The 13,536-nt window shown below is 39.8% G+C and overlaps 1 protein-coding gene across 1 annotated transcript in view; it reads left to right on the forward strand.

The window, feature by feature from the left end:
* Positions 1–231: 231 nt before the first annotated feature.
* The window catches only part of PGR (progesterone receptor), a 101,282-nt gene continuing 87,977 nt past the window's right edge, over positions 232–13,536 (forward strand). The window contains exons 1-2 of the mRNA XM_059185765.1: positions 232–2,251; positions 3,463–3,614. Of these exons, the coding sequence (XP_059041748.1) occupies positions 618–2,251; positions 3,463–3,614 (1,786 nt within the window). The 5' untranslated portion in view covers positions 232–617. The remainder of the gene's footprint in view (positions 2,252–3,462; positions 3,615–13,536) is intronic.

The following is a 13,536-nucleotide window of genomic DNA, read 5'->3' on the forward strand; positions in this document are numbered from 1 at the left end:
AAATATGTAAGTACAGTTTCCTTCTGAGCTACCAAGAAACGTGAGAGCTCCAGGGATGATTGTCGCCCGCTATTTATTGGGAGCAGGCAGAAACCCGACTATTATTGAGAATGGGCTGTAGCGAGAAGTCCAAGTAGTTCCAGGGTTTTAATGAGAAGGAAAGTGGAACGCTGTCAGGGATTGGGAGCTACGAGACAAGCTCCGCGTGGAAGCCGGAGAAAAAATCCGGAGAGAGAGCCGCGTATATAATTGCTTTCGAAGCCTCCGCCACTCGAGTGCTGGAATTGTGAGTATTCTGCGCCTCGGGTCCTGGGACTGAAGTCGGAGAACTCTCCCAGCTAGGAGGGACAACCTTCTTCTGCTCTCCCCACCTGACTCAGGGACTAAACTGCCGCCCTTCCCCTGACCACCAGATGGAGGGCAAAGGCAGTAGCTGACCAGCGCCGCCCCATTCCGACCCGAGAGGTGGAGATCCCCCACCCCGCCCCAACCGAGAACAGCCAAATTCAATTACAATTTTCTCCTCCCGCTTCTCCTACATTTCCCATACCCCCTCCTCCTTCCCCTAACCCTCCTCCTTCGAGACAGGGGAGGAGAAAAGGGGAGTTCAGGTCATCATGACAGAGCCTAAGGCAAAGGATTCCCAGGCTCCTCACTTGGCGGGCGGCGCGCCCTCCCCAACACGGGTCGGATTGGCTCTGTCGGGACGCCGGGACGCTGGCTCCTTCCAGGCGAGTCAGACCTCGGACGCCTCGCCTGTAGTTTCGGCCATACCTATCTCCTTGGACGGGCTGCTCTTCCCTCCGCCCAGTCAGGGACAGGACCCGGACCGGAAGACTCAGGATCAGCAGCCGCTGTCAGACGTGAAGGCGGCGCATACCAGAGTTGAAGCCGCAAGCGGTGCAGAAGTTGGCAACTCTAGAACCCCAGAAAAAGACAGAGGGCTGCTGGACAGTGTCTTGGACACGCTACTGGAGCCCTCAGGCCCGGGGCAGAGCCACGCCAGCCCTCCTGCCTGTGAGTCCACTAGCCCTTGGTGCCTGTTTAGCTCCGAGCTTTCCGAAGACCCCCGGGTTGCCTCCACCACCCAGGGTGTGTTATCCCCGCTCATGAGCCGGCCAGAGAGCAAGGCTGGCGACAGCTCCGGGACGGCAACTGCCCATAAAGTGCTGCCCAGGGGACTGTCACCGTCCCGGCAGCTGTTGACTCTGACCTCTGGGAGTCATCCTTGGCGGGGGGCCGCAGTGAAACCAGCACCGCAGCCGGCTGTGGTGGACGTAGAGGAGGAGGATGGCTTTGAATCCGAGGGTTCCGTGGGTCCACCTCTGAAAGGCAAATCCCGGCCTGTGGGAGGCACGGCAGCTGCAGGAGGAGCTGCGGCCACCTCTCCTGGGGTGGCCTCAGGAGGAGTCACCCTGATCCCTAAGGAAGATTCCCGCTTCTTGGCGCCTAAGGTCTCGCTGACCGAGCAGGAGGCGCTAGCGGCGCCCGGGGGCTCCCCGCTGGCCACCACGATGATGGATTTTATACACGTGCCCATTCTGCCCCTCAACTCGGCTTTCCTGGCCGCCCGCACCCGGCAGCTGCTGGAAGGAGAGAGCTATGACGGCGGGGCTGCGGCTGTCAGCACCTTTGCCCCGCCGCGGGGCTCGCCCTCGGGTTCGTCCACACAGGTAGCTGCCGGCGACTTCTCCGACTGTGCATACCCACCCGACGCGGAGCCCAAGGATGATGGGTTCCCGCTTTACGGCGACTTCCAGCCGCCTGCCCTGAAGATCAAGGAGGAAGAGGAAGGCACCGAGGCAGCTGCGCGCTCTCAGCGGCAGTACCTAATGACCGGTCCTAATCCCGCCGTCTTCCCGGATTTGCCGCTGGCTCTGCAGCAGCTACCTCCCCGAGCTCCATCCTCCAGACCCGGGGAAGCGGCGGTGACGGCGGCCGCACCCGCCAGTGTCTCTGTCTCCTCGGTGTCCTCGTCGGGGTCGACCCTGGAGTGCATCTTGTATAAAGCCGAGGACACGCCGCCGCAGCAGGGCCCGTTTGCTCCGCCGCCCTGCAAGGCGCCAAGCGCAGGCGCGTGCCTGCTGCCCCGGGACAGTGCCTCCACCTCGGCTTCGGCTATCGCTGCAGGGGTGGCCCCTGCGCTCTACCCGCAGCTCAGCCTCAACGGGCTCCCGCAGCTCGGTTACCAGGCCGCCGTGCTCAAAGAAGGCTTGCCGCAGGTCTACCAGCCTTATCTCAACTACCTGAGGTGAGGGCCCCGGGCGGGGTGTGGGGAGCCCTATGCGTCTCGCGAATAGCGGTCCAGCCAGTTCGTCGCCATCAGCTCCTGGCCCTCAGGGTCCTGCTCACTCGAATGGCCTCAAGAGGATGCGTGGTCGGGGCGGGGCACAGGGTAGTTTGGTTTCCTTTATCTTCTCTCAGCTCCATACTATTTTAGGGACACAATGGGGGCGCATAATATGCCGTTTTTGGAGCGTGCCTCCTCAAAAATATTTTCTAAACTTTTCAAATCTGCGAGATTTCGAGACAAAACTAGCCCTGATTTAAAATGTGCAGCGTCACTCTAGGTGAGCGGTAGCCCAGTGGAGCGGAAAAAGCGCGGCGAGTTGGGGGCTTTATAAAATGGTTATTTTCTTAGGACATTTACTGGGAATGTCTTTCTTGGAGAAGAGACTTTAAGGCACGGATCCTCCGGGAGGGGTGGTACTTGTTACATGGTCGCTTATCCAGAACTGAAAACATAACTTCACGGGTTGGGATATTTAATGGCTCAATTTTCATACGTATCTCAAGGCTAAAGTTATGTGTAATATGTTTACATTATGAATTTAAACACCAATATTGTTTCGGATTCGCTACAACTTTTTTCACATAGGTTTTCAAAAATATTTTGATTTACATACTGGAGTAGTGGAATTTCTAAGAATGTTCGCTTTAGAATCTTATTGCTGTGAATGAGCAAAATAGTGTCAATATCCTGAACAATTCTTTAACTCGTCAAACACATAAACTTGTGTGAGTAAATAATCATTAAGGGTTGTGTTAAAAACTCAAAACAAAAGCATTGCTAAGTACCATTCAACCTTAAAACAAAACCATGTTTATAGTTACCCAGGCTACAGGAAGGAAATAACATTTCATTTGTCAAAGTAAATTTATTATTCTATATAAGAAGTTTTGTAGAAATATTTTTTAAAACAAAACCAATGGACCTTTGCTTTCTTAAACATAAAACTATATATTATTCTTTTATGTTGGTGCTGCTGATGACTGATTAATAATTTGCAAATGTGGTGAATCCAGGAACAGTACAGGAAACTTAATTTGCATGTCTTTCAAGGGTGCATATACACAGTTCTATTTGAAAATTCCCTTTCACTGTGTCAATTCGGTTAAGAAAACTTAAGTAGCTAGTGGTGCACCTAAAAATAAATGGAGTACTTTGTTTTGCATTTCAAGGCCGGATTCAGATGCCAGCCAGAGCCCACAGTACAGCTTCGAGTCATTACCTCAGAAGATTTGTTTAATCTGTGGGGATGAAGCATCAGGCTGTCATTATGGTGTCCTCACCTGTGGGAGCTGTAAGGTCTTCTTTAAAAGGGCAATGGAAGGTAGGCTCCTTTCTCCTGATCCTTTATTATTGGTTTAACTGTAAGCTGAGATTATTATTTTTTAGATTTTATTTACCTCTTACTTCTAAGAAATGGTGATATTTCTATATAACTTAAAATATATAACTATGGTTTTTTTTAAGATTTTATTTATTTATTTGACAGACAGAGATTGCAAGTAGGCAGAGAGGCAGGCAGAGAGAGGGGGGAAGCAGGCTCCCTGCTGAGCAGAGAGCCTGATATGGGGCTGGATCCAAGGACCCTGGGATCATGACCTGAGATGAAGGCAGAGGCTTTAACCCACTGAACCACACAGGCGCCCCTATACGACTATGTTTTAACAATATGCTTTCATTTAATACTCAAAATTGAATGTGATTAGATATTATAATTGCATACTCTTTGGCTAGCACTTTTAATATTAGACTCAAATTGTACTAATCTTGGGGCAATGCTGCTATTGTTCATTACCTATTTAGCTTTAAAGAAACAACTTCACTGTAATTGTATTTTTATATTTCTATTATATGTGATATGTACTACATTTAAAATTTTGATCAAAAGAAAAATTGTAAAAGTCATTGAAATTATGTATATGTACTTATATGTGTGTGCATATATATATGTGATGCAGATACAAATTTTCTACACAATTTTGCCTTTTCTCTACATTCATATGTATGTAATATTTAAATAATGGTAATTCTAAACAAATTTTTAAAATTCTCTTTTTTGTTTGGTATATTTTTATAAGGGGATAGGAATAAACAGTTCAAAGCAAATGAAAAATTTGAGCACAATAACAATCTCTGAAGAAGTATTTTACTATAAGACCTTTATATTTTTAAAATGATCTAAATGACTTATTTATCTAATGATAATTATCTAATGATTTTGAATTGACTTACATAATGTATTTTGGACTTGAACTAAGCTGAAATGAGCTTAGGGTTCCCTCTGGAGTGCAGAGATCACACCTAGATAAGAACCAAAAATCTGATTACCTGCTTTTTTGTTCCGTGTTTGTGAGTTTTGTTCTTGTTTTTGTTTTTTAATTTCAAGAACCTTCTATTTAAAAGTAGGAAAGGAACGCATGAGCAACTTTTACCTTAAGGGAACTTTCAAAGGAGTTTGATGTGTATATTTAATATATACCAAAAGAATATGACCGAAAAGACATTCTAAATTCACTATTCTTGTAGCTGCCTAACAGGTGATTCTTTACAACTATTATACCTTTTTGGTAAAAATGATTCCCAACCAGTTATTAGTAATATTTGTAAACTACTTAAACTAATCATTCTTAAAGAATATCTGTTTTGTATTTATCCAGAACATGATTTTTCCACAAAGGAATATATATATTAAATATGCACATATATATTAAAATATGCATACAAATATATTATATATAATATATTATAACTAATATATTATATAATATATAAATTATATATTATAATATATTATGTATGTGTATAATATAATTTATTACAAATACATATTTGTATTTTGTATTATATTACAAATATATATTTGTATATATAAAAGGGGCTACATGAGAAAATGGGACACAACTGGTAATGGCCCTAACTTTCCTATTGACATTATTTAGTCATAGTTACAAGTAGGCATTCTTTGTGTGGAAGAGTAGATTCTCCAGCACATAATTGGAGTTACTATTTCCATGTAACTTTATGTCTGGATTTTTGAACATTCCTTTTGACATTAATTTGATTCCCTTCATTTTTACAGCCTCCTTAGGGTAGTCTAATTTTTATAAGTGGATGATTCCTGTAGAATCCCCTGCTTGAAATCCAGTCTTTTTTTTTCTAGCCCAGCTCCATCGCTTTATAGGTAAGCATGTCCCAAAGACATAAATTTGAATTTCCAAAGAGCACACAACTAGTCAGTAACTAATTCTTAATCACCATAGGTTAGATACTCTTTCATTGCAATGTTCATAAATCAGAGAGGGTGGGCACACATAAATATTTGATGAATGCTACTTAATTTTCGGAAGTTACTTTAAACTGTGCATATAGAACCAAGAGCACCCTAACTAAAATACAAATGTTTTTATAGTATTAAAATAGTATCCAGAACCACATAAAATGTCTTCCCAAATGTACTCTTGGAAAGCATTTGTAAGACCACTACTGTTGGCATGATTCTGTTTTAGTCTTGAGTAGTAGATATGAAGTACCTTTACTTGGCAATATTTATAAAGGAAGTCAAGGTAGAGGTTTATAAGTCATTCGTGAAATTAAAGCAAGATTACAAAAACTGCGTGAGGAATTCCATTCATTCAGCATTTTTTTTTAATTTAAAAATTTTTAAAGATTTTATTTGACACAGAAAGAGAGAGAGAGAGAGCAAGCACACAGGAGGAGCAGCAGGCAAGGGAGAAGCAGGCTCCTCACTGAGCAAGGAGACTGATGAAGGGCTCCAATGCAGAGCTTGATCCCAGGACCCTGGGGTCATGACCTGAGCCAAAGGCAGCCATTTAACCAACTGTGCCACCCAGGTGTCCCTATTTAGCACTTATTTTATACCTCTTATATTTAGATCTGTGACAAAGATATTCTTCCCTTGATTTCACCTCTCTTTGCCTTAGAAATAAATTGAGGATAACAATAGCTACCCCTCAGGGTGGTTATAAAGATTAAGTGAGTTAATACATGCAAAGTTTTGAAACAAATGCCTAGCATATTGTCAATTTCAATGGTGTCACTTCGGTCAAGGAACTTTTGATAGTGCTGAGCAGGTAATATATATGTAAGGCCTTTTTGCATATAAAATAAAGATTCTCAGTGAATGCTCAGATAGGTAAGCAAATCTGTAAAGTAGTTAGGATTTGTGTGGTTTGTGAATTAGTGTGTTTAGGAAGGGGGAAGTTAATGGAATGTGCGTATTCTATAATGATAGGAGAAGACTTCATGGAAAATATGAATTTCATTTTGTTCCTAAAGGAGAAGTAAGGTTATTGATCTCTGGGTATTGAGGAGGGCCTTTAAGTGTATATGTCCAAGGAGGAGTGAAAAGATTAAGATTTGACTAGGACTTGAAGAATTATATTTGGAAATCATTAAAATTAAAGGTTAGGAAGTTTAATTGCCAGTGTTTGAATGAGTTTGGATAAAAATCAGTGATTTAAGATAATAGAAGTTTCTGGGAATTTTCATGACTAAGAAAGATGAGTAGAAGGACTTTAAGAGTTGGAGAGAAATAAGTGTGAAATCTAAAGTAGGGGTAGTTTAAGGTAGAACTATGTATGGATGCCAATATGTTCAGAAGTTGAAAGTCAATGGTCAAAAATATAGATATTTTGGGAGCACCTGGGTGGCTCAGTGGGTTAAAGCCTCTGTCTTTGGCTCAGGTCATGATCCCAGGGTCCTGTGATGGAGGCCCACATCAGGTTCTCTGCTTGGCAGGAAGCCTGCTTCCCTTCCTCTCTCTCTGCCTGTCTCTCTGCCTACTTGTAATTTCTGTCTGTCAAATAAATAAATAAAATCTTTAAAAATAAAAAATATATATTTATATATAAATACTTTTACCAGGCATAGTAATGGTCATAGCAGGGTGTCTGGGTGACTCAGTCAATTAAGTGTCTGCCTTCAGGATCCTGGGATCAAGCCCCATGCCTAGGTCCCTGCTCAGTGGGAAACCTGTTTCTCCCTCTTTCTCTACCATTCCTTCTGCTTATGCTTGGCCTCTCTCTCTCTCTCTTTCTCAAATAAATAAATATAATCTTTTAAAAAATGATAATCGCATTTTTGAGTACTTTCTACATACCAGTAACTAAGTGTTTTATGGATGTTTTAATTTCTTTAATCCTTATAATCTTTATAATCATTGTATTTTCAATTTACCAATAAGGAAACTAAGATCCAGAGACGTTAAATTGCCTTAATCACAGTTAGGAAGTGGTAGAATGAGGATTCAAACCCAAGTAGTGTGATTCCAGAACCTGTGCAACATTTCTCTCAATTATACTACATTTCTCTTAAGAGGAAATTCTGTTTAAATTTCAAAGAAAAACAATAGTAGGTCGAAAGAAAAAAATGTGAGCCAAAACATCTAGGAGGTAAAAGTGAATCCTAAAGGAAATTGCAAGATGAAGATTGAATAAAGGTGTGTGATATAAATTAATGGATGATACTAACTTCACCTTTAGGACAGCTATGAGAAAAAACAGTCAAGGACCAAGAGCCAGTTTCTTTACTTCTCCTCCAAGTTGAGAGTGAGAGACCATAAAGCCTGTAAATGAGTCACCCAGGAAAACTGGATCTCTTGGTATGAGAGAAGAGAGAAGAGGCAGGAAAGAAAAGGATAGGTGAGGAGAGGGGAAGAGAGGGGAGGGGAGAGGTCAGAAACCACTCAAAAAGTGAGTGTTTAGGGTAGGAAGAGAAGGCCTCTCTTAACCTAAGAAAATGAATTAGCCAAAAGCAATTGGTTGACTAGCCCTGTGTATTACTTTACTAAGACTTGGAATGAACCAGGAAGTGGTCAGGAATTGCCTTAATACCTTTCAAGGAGATGAAGACATAACGACACAACCAGTTCTATAAATGCAGGCCATGACTTTGTAGTAAGAAGCAAAAATTATTTCTCATTGGCTTTTCTGTGCATGTACTGTGACTAGCTTGGTGCTATGAATATATACTAGATATTCAGTAATTTTTTTCTAAATCATCATAACTGATGATGCCAAGCTCTTATTCTTTGGATGCTTTTTACTGTAACACCATTTGTAGTGAATAAATCTGATGGAATATGGGTAGGGAAATATTATAATATAATGGAACATTATTTAGAAGACACTTGTTTAAGTCAGTATTGATGGATTTGTGATTATACTACATTATTAGTTTCATTTTTATTCTAGGTATGTGGAGGTATAATTGACAAATAAAACTGTGAGATATTTAACATGAGGATTTGTTACATACGGTAAAAGGATTCCCCTATCAAGTTAATTAACACGTTCATAGCCTCACTTACTTTTTTTTTTCTTTTTGGCAAGAATATTTAAATTTTACTCTCTTACCAAATTTTAGTCATATAATACACTGTTTTCAACTAGTCACCATGTTATATATTATATCTTCAGACCTATTCATCTTAAAAATTTGTACCCTTTTAGCAACCTCTCACTATTTCCCAGCCCCTGGTGACCATTTTCTACACCAAAGTATTTATTGAAAGCTTTCTGTATGCTAAGCATTATGCTTGGTACTAGTTGAAAAAGCAGTGAAATGGAACTGCAGCCCTAGTGGAGTTTATAATGTAGTGTAGGCAAGGAGCACTCTATCGATTGCATTTAAACAATGAATTATAGATGTGCTAAGTGAATAGTTTAAGCAATGCCTGGAAAACTAGAGAATTGACCCCTTTATCAGAAGCTGGAGATGATAGGAAATACCTTTTAGATTTAGAAAGACACCATCATAAGTAGACCACAGAAGAAACTGGATAGAAATGAAATATTTTATGCATAAAATATTTCTTTCAAAAGTTGAATAGAGTTGGTGTCAGAGACTAAAAATAAACTGATCTGGTAGCATATTCTCCCTGCCATGCCTTCCAGAAGAGAAATAATGAACATTCAAATTCATTTAAATATTATATAATTTTAAGAACAATTTTAGAGTTACAGCAAAATCAAGAGGGATGTATAGAGTTTTCCCATATACTTCTTGCCCAGACGTAGCCTTCCCTATTATTAACATCCTCTATTAGGGTGGTACATTTTTTGTTACAGTTGATGAATGTACTTCAATTATGAACACTAAATAATCACCCCAAATCCATAGTTTTCATTAAGGTTTGCTCTTGGTATTATACATTCTATGGGTTTGAATAAATATACAATAAAATGTATCCATAGTTATGGTATCATACAGAGTAGTTTCACTACCCTAAAAATCCTATGTTCCATTTATTCATTCTTATCTGCCCCCAAAGCCCTGGCAATCAGTAATCTATTTACTCTTTCTGGTGTTTTGCCTTTTCCAGAATGCCATATAGTTTCACTTAGTTATATGCATTTAATTTTCCTCTATGTCTTTTCATGGCTTGATATCTCATTTCCTTTGAGTTCTGAATAATATAGCACTGTCTGTATGTAGCACAGTTTATCCATTCACCTGCTGAAATATATTTTAGTCGCTTCCAAGTTTTTACAGTTATGAAGAAAGCTGCTATAATGATCCATGAGCAGGTTTTTGCAGGGACATACTTTTTTTTTTCCTTTGGGTAAATATCAAGGAGTTTGATTGCTACATTTTATAGATGTTTAATTTTGTAAGAGATCTTCAAACTGTCTTCCAAAGTGACTATGCTATGTTGCATTCCCACCAGCAATGAATGAAAATTCTTGACACTCTGTGTCTTTGCTATCATTTGGTATTGTCTGTGTTCTGGATTTGACCATTCTAATAGGTGTATAGTAACATCTCATTGTTTTAATTTGCATTTCCCTGATGAGATATGATGTGGAGCATATTTCCATATACTTATTTGCCATCCATGTATCTTTGGTGAGAAGCCCATTAAGGTCCTTTACCTGTTTTTTAATATAATGGAACATTATTTGGAAGACACTTGTTTAAATCAGTATTGATGGACTTGTGATTATACTACATTATTAGTTTCATTTTTATCCTAGGTATGTGGAGGACTAGGTTCTTATTCTTGTGTTCTTATATATTCTTTATATATTTATTTATTAGAAATGTCTTTTGCAAATATTTCCTCCCACTCTGTGTCTTTTTAGACAATGTCTTTTGCATAGCAAAAAATTTTACTTTTAATGAAATGCAGTTTCTCAGTTCTTTCATGAATCATGAATTTTTTTTTCTTCTTTATATTTTTAAATATTTTATTTATTTATTTATTTATTTATTTTTATTTTTTATAGACATATATTTTTATCCCCAGGGGTACAGGTCTGTGAATCACCAGGTTTACACACTTCACAGCACTCACCAAAGCACATACCCTCCCCAATGTCCATAATACCACCCCCTTCTCCCAAACCCCCTCCCCCCAACAACCCTCAGTTTGTTTTGTGAGATTAAGAGTCACTTATGGTTTGTCTCCCTCCCAATCCCATCTTGTTTCATTGATTCTTCTCCTACCCACTTAAGCCCCCATGTTGCATCACCACTTCCTCATATCAGGGAGATCATATGATAGTTGTCTTTCTCTGCTTGACTTATTTCACTAAGCATGATACGCTCCAGTTCCATCCATGTTGTCGCAAATGGCAAGATTTCATTTCTTTTGATGGCTACATAGTATTCCATTGTGTATATATACCACATCTTCTTGATCCATTCATCTGTTGATGGACATCTAGGTTCTTTCCATAGTTTGGCTATTGTGGACATTGCTGCTATAAACATTCGGGTGCATGTGCCCCTTTGGATCACTACGTTTGTATCTTTAGGGTAAATACCCAATAGTGCAATTGCTGGGTCATAGGGCAGTTCTATTTTCAACATTTTGAGGAACCTCCATGCTGTTTTCCAGAGTGGCTGCACCAGCTTGCATTCCCACCAACAGTGGAGGAGGGTTCCCCTTTCTCCGCATCCTCGCCAGCATCTGTCATTTCCTGACTTGTTGATTTTAGCCATTCTGACTGGTGTGACGTGATATCGCATTGTGGTTTTGATTTGTATTTCCCTGATGCCGAGTGATATGGAGCACTTTTTCATGTGTCTGTTGGCCATCTGGATGTCTTCTTTGCAGAAATGTCTGTTCATGTCCTCTGCCCATTTCTTGATTGGATTATTTGTTCTTTGGGTGTTGAGTTTGCTAAGTTCTTTATAGATTCTGGACACTAGTCCTTTATCTGATATGTCATTTGCAAATATCTTCTCACATTCTGTCAGTTGTCTTTTGATTTTGTTAACTGTTTCCTTTGCTGTGCAAAAGCTTTTGATCTTGATGAAATCCCAATAGTTCATTTTTGCCCTTGCTTCCCTTGCCTTTGGCGTTGTTCCTAGGAAGATGTTGCTGCGGCTGAGGTTGAAGAGGTTGCTGCCTGTGTTCTCCTCAAGGATTTTGATGGATTCCTTTCGCACATTGAGGTCCTTCATCCATTTTGAGTCTATTTTTGTGTGTGGTGTAAGGAAATGGTCCAATTTCATTTTTCTGCATGTGGCTGTCCAATTTTCCCAGCACCATTTATTGAAGAGGCTGTCTTTTTTCCATTGGACATTCCTTCCTGCTTTGTCGAAGATTAGTTGGCCATAGAGTTGAGGGTCTATTTCTGGGCTCTCTATTCTGTTCCATTGATCTATGTGTCTGTTTTTGTGCCAGTACCATGCTGTCTTGATGATGACAGCTTTGTAATAGAGCTTGAAGTCCGGAATTGTGATGCCACCAACGTTGGCTTTCTTTTTCAATATCCCTTTGGCTATTCGAGGTCTTTTCTGGTTCCATATAAATTTTAGAATTATTTGTTCCATTTCTTTGAAAAAGATGGATGGTACTTTGATAGGAATTGCATTAAATGTGTAGATTGCTTTAGGTAGCATAGACATTTTCACAATATTTATTCTTCCAATCCAGGAGCATGGAACATTTTTCCATTTCTTTGTGTCTTCCTCAATTTCTTTCATGAGTACTTTATAGTTTTCTGAGTATAGATTCTGTGTCTCTTTGGTTAGGTTTATTCCTAGGTATCTTATGGTTTTGGATGCAATTGTAAATGGGATTGACTCCTTAATTTCTCTTTCTTCTGTCTTGCTGTTGGTGTAGAGAAATGCAACTGATTTCTGTGCATTTATTTTATATCCTGACACTTTACTGAATTCCTGTACAAGTTCTAGCAGTTTTGGAGTGGAGTCTTTTGGGTTTTCCACATATAGTATCATATCATCTGCGAAGAGTGATAATTTGACTTCTTGTTTGCCAATTTGGATGCCTTTAATTTCCTTTTGTTGTCTGATTGCTGAGGCTAGGACCTCTAGTACTATGTTGAATAGCAGTGGTGATAATGGACATCCCTGCCGTGTTCCTGACCTTAGCGGAAAAGCTTTCAGTTTTTCTCCATTGAGAATGATATTTGCGGTGGGTTTTTCATAGATGGCTTTGATGATATTGAGGTATGTGCCCTCTATCCCTACACTTTGAAGAGTTTTGATCAGGAAGCGATGTTGTACTTTGTCAAATGCTTTTTCAGCATCTATTGAGAGTATCATATGGTTCTTGTTCTTTCTTTTATTGATGTGTTGTATCACATTGACTGATTTGCGGATGTTGAACCAACCTTGCAGCCCTGGAATAAATCCTACTTGGTCGTGGTGAATAATCCTTTTAATGTACTGTTGAATCCTATTGGCTAGTATTTTGTTGAGTATTTTCGCATCTGTGTTCATCAAGGATATTGGTCTATAGCTCTCTTTTTTGATGGGATCCTTGTCTGGTTTTGGGATCAAGGTGATGCTGGCCTCATAAAATGAGTTTGGAAGTTTTCCTTCCATTTCTATTTTTTTGGAACAGTTTTAGGAGAATAGGAATTAGTTCTTCTTTAAATGTTTGGTAGAATTCCCCCGGGAAGCCGTCTGGCCCTGGGCTTTTGTTTGTTTGGAGTTTTTTAATGACTGTTTCAATCTCCTTACTGGTTATGGGTCTGTTCAGGCTTTCTATTTCTTCATGAATCATGACTTTAATTTTGTATCTAAAGAATCATTAACGAACTCAAGGTAATCTAGATTTGCTCCTATGTTATCTCTTTGGACCTTTATAATTTTGCATCTTATATTTAAGTCTGTGATCCATTTTGAGTTAATGTTTATGAAGAGTGTAAAGTCTGGATTTATCTTTTTTTTTTTTTTTTTAAGATTTTATTTATTTATTTAACAGATAGAGATCACATGTAAGCAGAGAGGAGAAAGCAGACTCCCTGCTA

The sequence above is a fragment of the Mustela lutreola genome, chromosome 1 (assembly GCF_030435805.1).
Source record: "Mustela lutreola isolate mMusLut2 chromosome 1, mMusLut2.pri, whole genome shotgun sequence".
Classification (NCBI taxonomy): domain Eukaryota; kingdom Metazoa; phylum Chordata; class Mammalia; order Carnivora; family Mustelidae; genus Mustela; species Mustela lutreola.